This window comes from Anguilla anguilla, chromosome 5, assembly GCF_013347855.1.
Source record: "Anguilla anguilla isolate fAngAng1 chromosome 5, fAngAng1.pri, whole genome shotgun sequence".
Lineage (NCBI taxonomy): Eukaryota > Metazoa > Chordata > Actinopteri > Anguilliformes > Anguillidae > Anguilla > Anguilla anguilla.
Window position 1 is genome coordinate 31,035,548 of NC_049205.1, and position 7,906 is coordinate 31,043,453.

General features: G+C 39.3%; 1 protein-coding gene across 5 annotated transcripts in view; it reads left to right on the forward strand.

The window, feature by feature from the left end:
* The window catches only part of mybpc3 (myosin binding protein C3), a 69,546-nt gene extending 62,907 nt beyond the window's left edge, over positions 1–6,639 (forward strand). For 3 of the 5 annotated variants that reach the window (XM_035417794.1, XM_035417797.1, XM_035417798.1), the window contains 5 exons: positions 739–878; positions 3,071–3,230; positions 3,634–3,770; positions 4,136–4,322; positions 6,213–6,639. In XM_035417794.1, the coding sequence (XP_035273685.1) occupies positions 739–878; positions 3,071–3,230; positions 3,634–3,770; positions 4,136–4,322; positions 6,213–6,244 (656 nt within the window). In that variant the 3' untranslated portion in view covers positions 6,245–6,639. Of the gene's footprint in view, positions 1–738; positions 879–3,070; positions 3,231–3,633; positions 3,771–4,135; positions 4,323–5,054; positions 5,094–5,352; positions 5,374–6,212 lie in introns of all 5 variants that reach the window. The other 2 variants (XM_035417796.1, XM_035417795.1) reach the window with 2 other exon arrangements.
* Positions 6,640–7,906: the final 1,267 nt, after the last annotated feature.

Genomic DNA, 7,906 nt, shown 5'->3' on the forward strand with positions numbered 1-7,906 from the left:
GATGGTGCTGAAAACCATCTACATGTAGTGTCCTTTTGTGGAGACTTTAGGTATTTTAAATAGTGTTTAATATTTATTAAATAAATTAATTGAACTCTTCAACATGTTTGACAAGTTAGTTCACTTTTTAATGTTTTCAGCTAAGTTGCTTGCTGTGTTAACATAGCCTTTTTCTAGATTCTCTAAGTGATTCATGGAAAAGAAAGTCAGTCACAGACATTTATAATAAACACACACCAAATCTTACAAAAAGGCTACCTGTACAACATTTTAAACTGCAGCATGTCTATGGTAGTAAGTAATTGAACTGAATTTAATGTGTGTCGCTGGTAAACATCGCTGTCAATCATCATCTGTGCTTAATTATTGGCATTTACTTTATCCACTTAGATTTTTGAGGTGATGCAAATGGGATCATTGTTTAACAAGGGGCTTGACAAATAGGCTATCGTGACCTGTAGCTGGAACTGAAGGAGAATTGAAGTACAATACGAGAAAGCAAGCCGAGACAACCAGTAGGCCTGTCCATAATACCTTAATAGGCCACACAAAATCATTCAATTGGCAAATTGTATTCCAACAATCAAATCCTTTTTTACAACTGTATAGAAGCAAGCTATTGAATATGAACCATGAACAACAAATGAATCTTTTATTTCCTTTGGAAGAGTATCATGATGTACTAAAAAAGATACTAAAATAACATGGTATAAACTTCATTTTCTCTGCACTTCTCAGACTTGCCAGGCCCACCTCAGAACCTAAAAATTCAGGATGTGTGGGGCTTCAACGTTGCTCTGGAGTGGAAACCACCAAAAAACAATGGGAACTGTGATATCACTGGCTACACCATCCAGAAAGCTGACAAAAAGACCATGGTAAGTATGGATGCTTGATCTCAACTAATTTTCAAGGCTGGCAGTGGTCATTTGACCACAGACCTTTTCCTTCAAAAAATATATATTATATATTAGAATTAATTTTGATTACTCACAATTATCTTTATACCCGGGATGTAATTTTTTTTCTCATTTAACAACAAAGTAATGACTAATATAGATGCACCAGTACCCCTTTCCTTGCCTGATTTCAGTGGTTAGTTCTGTCTGAGAGAATGGTACAATACTGCTCATCAATGGTGATGTTTTTAAAAGAAATAGGCAGAGTTTTGCATAATGTTTCATGAAAATCCACTATCAATACTTTATACAACATCTGTACAAGAAGTAAGCTATGTCTTTTACTAGCATGACACACTGGTGCATGAATATTAAGCTAATGAACATTTCAACAACAAAATCTAGTCACAAAGAATAAAGTGGGTAGGAGACAGTTGTGTTTGGGTTTTTTGGATGTGGAAATATATTTCTGTTCGGCCAGGCCGATCAAGCTAGCTAGCTATCCGAGCCTGTTTAGTTAGCTTGTTAGTTAGCTAGGCTATCTAGCCAGCCGGCTGGCTTGCTGACCATGCTGTCTATAGCTAGCTAGCTGACTGAGTATAACAATACCACAACGATAACTTTTAGTAAAGCCAAATTTTATTTCAGGCATTGCAGAGTGTTTTCTTTCATAGCAGTGCAATATTCATTCCATTCCTTCAATGAAAGACAATATAGCACTTACCCATTGGTGGATCCAGATATGGATCACAGAATTCATACGAACCCCCTCCCAAAAGATTGATTCATTCATAGTAGGTTTGCAGTGAGTTCAGTACAGACTGATAGAAAATGCTGGCATAAGTGAAAGTGCAGCATTATGAGCATTATGTGCACTAAGCAGCAAACAGAGAAATCTGCATTAAATCATTACTAGCAAAGTATACTGTACTATGTATTCGCAAGAAGTCTCACTGTGGTTGCATTGCTTCTCGCACAATGAAGCACTCTCCAGTATTTTAGTGTAGCTCAGTGGTCTGAATTCAGTCTCGTAACATATTTACCATTTTCCAAATTAAGTAAATTAAGTGCAGGCCTATTACTTTTTGACATAGCAGACCAGTTAACAAGAGAACTATCTCCATTTGAACAGAACACCAACATAACAATGTCCATTTCACAGCACGCTTTCCTCCATTAATTCTCACAAGGGAACATGTTAATAATTCCCTGGCTCGCACCTGAGATGTTGGAACGTCACGTTACTGCAAGGCATCCACACTGAAGCAAAGCAGCAAAGCCCTAAAACGTGCATCTATAATTGAATGGACTATGTACACTATGCTATGGGATGCACCATGTGTTAGCCAGGGATATCTTTATCTCCCTCGTGACTGCATGGGCTCTCGGCCCGTCCTGTTGAACAATGCGCTTTGTAGAGGGAGTGGATGCCATTCCAGCTGGGCCTTTGTGGCATGGCTCCAAGACCTTCAACAGGCGAGCAGCCTGCGATCTCAGCTCCCGGCCTTGGGCTGATTTACGAGCCTTCAGCACACCGAGCACTCTCATTCCACTTTAAAGCAGCAAGGTTAACGGCTAATAATCTCTGCCCATTTTATGAGAACGGCATGGGGCGTTTTGATTTGGTTGCAGTGCAACACGCTACTAGCTCTAATTCCCATTTCCGTCCAAAGAATGCCAAATAGCTATGCGCCTATCACAATTAAAATTACAATGAGCCGATTAGAGACTTCAGATACCCTGCAGATAAATATAGTTCCTGTTGCTGCTGCTATGATTAGCTGTTGTATGGCATTCTGGGAATTATCACTCTGCATTAAGACCAGGTATTGTGAGAATTTATATTCTCTAAAATGGTTTTTAAGATTTCAAGTCCTATGGAGTCCACTGATGTTCATGCTTGAATGTGGAATTTTGGTCTTAATGTTTTAGTATTGAAATTACAAGGATGTTCATGAGATCTGAGGTGTGGGTGCCAAATCCACTATGAGGATTTTAGATGTACATTGTTAAAACACTACTTTCATGTGCTGTAAATGAAAGACCACTGAAATGATATAATTCAACAGCCTTACTGTCATATTGCAATTATTTATTAAAATGACTGTAACTCACTAAGCACAGGTATATTTGTATTGGTTGTGCGGCTGATTTGAAATGTCTATCCATAGGAGTGGTTCAATGTGTATGAGCATTACCGACGCACTAACTGCGTGGTGTCTGACCTCATTATGGGCAATGACTACGTCTTCCGTGTCTACGCCGCCAACATGGTGGGCCTGAGTCCGGAGCCCTGCTTCTCCAAGGATAGCGCTTACATCCAGAAGACAGGTATATTCCCTTCAGGGGCATGGCCAAGTTAGACCTAGGTCAGATAGCTCATTTAAAATACTTTAACTCTCTATACACTGGTTAAAATACTGCAGATTACAAGCTCATTTAAATGAATCATCTGTTCACATATATCCAGAAATATTCAGTATTTAATTTCTGAATGTTTTGGTTAGTAACATGTTTCCTTAAAAATGTCATGAATGCACATGAATTTAAAGTCTAGTATATCAGAATTCCATCAATCCAAACAACAGTAAATCGATCCAATTCATCAGCCCATTTCCTGTTAAATATAAATAATCTGTCCTAGGATCTATTCTGCATATGCGGTTTTTCTCTGGTGTTTATGAAAGAAATACATGTCCACTCTTGTTGAGTGTAAGTGCTGTTTGTGTCTCAGGAATAGTTTACAAGCCACCGGTCTACAAAGAGCACAACTTCTCAGAGGCCCCAAAATTCACTCACCCATTGGTGAACCGTTCAGTGATAGCAGGGTACAACGCCACCTTGAGCTGCTCAGTGAGGGGAATTCCAAAGGTAAATGCAATCTCTCTGCTTCTGCACCAGGCCATAATAAGTAGCGCATGGGTGCTATTTGCAAACTGTGTACTATATATGTTCTGTATTGTAGGCACTGCGCAGTGGAACAATAGTCCTGAATGACATGTCTAAATTAATTTTGCAATAGTTTTGCAAGCATTGTAATTCAGTTTGCATTAAATGTAAGCAGATGAGCATTAGTTTACAGAGGGGTCATAATTAAGGGAAATAGCTATTTGCACGCAAATGGAATGCAATAAATGTAATAATACATGTAAGGTGCTCCTATATTATGAAATTAAAAAGTATGACGTCATAAATGATTCACAAATTTGAGGATTTCCCCTTTACGAAAATCTCAGCCCAAAGTGATCTGGTACAAGAACAAAGTGGACATTTCCAATGAAGCCAAGTATAGGATGTTCAGCAAGCAGGGGGTCCTGACTCTGGAAATTCGGAAGCCCTGCCCCTTTGACGGAGGCGTGTACACGTGCAAAGCCATCAACGACTCTGGGGAAGACATCGTAGAGTGTAAACTAGAAGTCCGATGTAAGTGTGTCTCGCTACCTGGTGCCAGGACAAGGAGCCTGGGGTAATTTCTCTGGGATAACTGATAGGAATGTCCTACCTTGGCTAATGCCAGTCCTGGTGGATAGGGATAGTAGGCAGATTGCAGCAGCAGATGAGTATATCCTGAGCTATTGTATGGATGACTATGTTTCCATAATGATATTTTTAATACTCAAAGCAAACTCTGAACACAACTGTAGTTATGAAGTGATTTGTCTATTAAATTATCTTCCCTCCCCCCCTCCTCCCCCTGCATGCAATGCTGCATACTGCACCATGTACTGTTACTATGCAAAACGGTATCATGTGCATGCGTGCCATATGCTGCATATTTGAAGCAGTTTAAGTCCTGTGTGTATATTAATATTCCACAGGGTTTCTGTTCTACGGTTAATAGGGTGACTGGATCATGCCATAGATATTCTATTTTCAAGCCAGATGGTCTAATTCTAAAAGGTTCTATTTGACAGCAGAAGCTTTTGGTGCTGTCAGCTGTATCGTCATTAACGTACTCTATAAGCCAGAAAATTAGAACACTTTTACAAAGCAGAGACAGAACATTTATTGTTAATAATAACGGGGATGTCCATCTGGCCAATATATAGACAGTCTATGCTAATTCGTCAATGGTCCGTAACTCCTAATGTGGTTGTGTCTGTGTAACACTGCTGTCTGTTCCACGTGCCGCCGTTTTTTACTCTTCTTTCCCAGCTCCTCTGTAATCAGACCTTAAGTGTGAATAACCAAAAGGTAAGCTCCCCCATTCACCTTCATTAACCTTACAGGCATACCTTTATTCCACCCCTTACTTTATAAATTACTTAATAAAAACATTCCCTCTTCCTTTTACCCAAAGCGTAATACAGTATTATTTTATTGGGTGTCCCTAGCTTTGAAATGGCTAAAATCAGCATTGGGTACAATATATAACTTCCTGTGTGAGCTTACAAGTTTTATACCTGTGAAATTATGTATTCTTACAGAATGCATTTTCTGTAACCCTTTGTAGATGGACATTCATGTGCTACCGGTAACATTTTCATTACTTATCCAATACTGATGCACTACAGTAATTCCCACCACTGTTTAACATCCCATATCACCAACATTCAGTAGGAGAGCACATCCCAGCCAAGGCAGGGACAGAGACAATGTTGAGCTTCAGGAATCACATGCTATTGCTTCACTCCTCCATCATGCCTGCAGTCATATGTTTTATGGCTGATTTATAGTCCAGTGACAGGGTGTCGCTGCAACCGAAGATGTTCAATGGCTGTTGCAGGTCGCAGCAACATTTGGTTGCAGTCCCGGCAACTGTCACCCTGGGGTCGCTGCGACGGATGCTGAGGATGTCACTGTTGTTGGACTATAAACTAGCCTTTATGCTGTAACTTGTGAACTTTGAGGTTACTTCTTGCACTACACCAAAACATAAGTATATTTTAAAAATTTCCCTTCTAACAAATGGACAGTCATTTGTATAATATACTTGGGTCTCCATGGCTTTATTTTAAGCATCATTGAAAGAAACAGTTCAATATAGTATCTTACCAGAAACAGTAATGAGGTTGGTGACCATGTAAACAAGGAATTTCATGGCCAATCCAACTGGCTACTTCACTTACAAGGACAATTAATTAGTTAAAGGTAAAAGGAATGGAATCTGATGGAATTGCTAACAAGAATTTACAGACTCAAAAGACGGACAACACAAGAGTACCGAAAAACAGCAAGACCCAAACATTTAATGTTTATTGATTTGTGAAAGTAACGTAATTAAATAATGTGATTTCATTATTTATCTCTGTTCTAGCATGCACTGATGGTTTGTTAGTGAATAAAATGACACAACAGGACTTTGTATTGTAGCTCAAGTCACCAAAGAAGATATGAAGAAATGAGCGAGGATGCAGTTTCCTAGGCAACAGTGGCTGCCAAAGTCACTGGGGAATCCCGGGCAAGCTCACGCAGGACGACCGTGATCTTTCAGAAGAGTATTTTATCGGAATTAATTCATGTTCATTCATTCACACTACGCCGTATTGCAGTTTGTGTTCTTGTGTGTCATAGGACCCCCAGTAGTGAGATGGCATGATCTCGTTGAGAGAATTAGTTCTTTGAGTAATGTAGCACATGAAGCTAAAATGGTGACATAACTTGCAGTTGTTCAACCACTGATCCATCTTTCTGAGAAAGTGGAGCAACCACAGCATTTCGTTTTATGTTAATGTTTCTGAGCACCTTAGGATATATGTATTCCTGCTTAATTTATGAAATAAACCTGGCGCTCATTGACTGCAAGTGTACTGGTTTTTTTTTCATTTGCTGAACTGTAATCAAACAGGCTGTTTGGTTTTTCTATGATCAGATGCACCGAAAACACTAGAACACATCCTTTTGTGCTTGCACTGTATTTGCCTTGCTTTCAGCTAGAAAGGTCTGCCTTACTCAGCTGCAGTAAGTGTGATGTCAAAAGGGCCAAACCAGGGCAAGAACCAGTCAGGAATAATCACTGGCCTGAAATTGTCAGTCTGGGATGGGTGCGGGGTGACACAAGAGGCCTGGCTGCATGGAACACATCGGAATGTGAAGCCGTCTCGTGGCTTTGGCACGTCCCATTTTTCCACTGCAGCACGGAAATAAGTTAAAATTATTCCACACCGAGCGTCCCTGGCTGCAGAGATTCCAGATGAGACTAACTAGGAAGCACCATGCTCTCACATTCTCATACAGCTGGAATTCTTGGGCAGGAGTGACCAACCTCAACATATCATGGCAAAATGTCATGTCTATTTCCTGAAACAGCCAATTCTCTGCATAACATTTCGCAGTATTTTTTACTTTCCATAATTGTAACCAGATTTGTTCATAATTTGGTATATACAACCAAAATATAATATTTAATGTTTTCTTTCTGACCATATAAAATGTTCTCTGCTCAGGCCATTCTGTTGGGACTTCAGAATCATACGTTTTTAAAAACAGAAACTCCCATTTATGAAATTTTGTACAGATTGAGTTTTACTGTAGGATACGTTCAAACATACAACTGTAGCATGACATGATTGGAACTAACGCCCCCCCCCCCCCCCATGTTACCACAGTAAAATAAATCCTTTGAATTTGCCCACTTGTAGATTTTGAAAGGGCATTGACATTACACACAGGTGGTTTTGGTGGCATCAGTCAGAATACTTCTCTCCTCTGTAGCTAAGATTTTTCATTTGAGCACCTGATCCTTGAGAGAAATATATTTTCAGGAATGCTGTTCCATCATTGACCTGAAGATTAACAAGACAATGTAACAGTTGCAATGCATATGGTATTATTCATCCCAACATCAGCATAAGACACATGTGCTGCTGGGAATAAACATTGCACATGCTCTATTAAATAACACTTCCAGTTTATTCCTTCAACATATGATTAAAAACTAAAGAAGTCAATGATTAATGAATACAAGTTACGTTGCATAAGTTAACTACCATATACAAGAAATATCAACTGCATTTGTACAATGTTCCATCTATGCCTAATCAGATTCTTTACTGTTCTAACATATT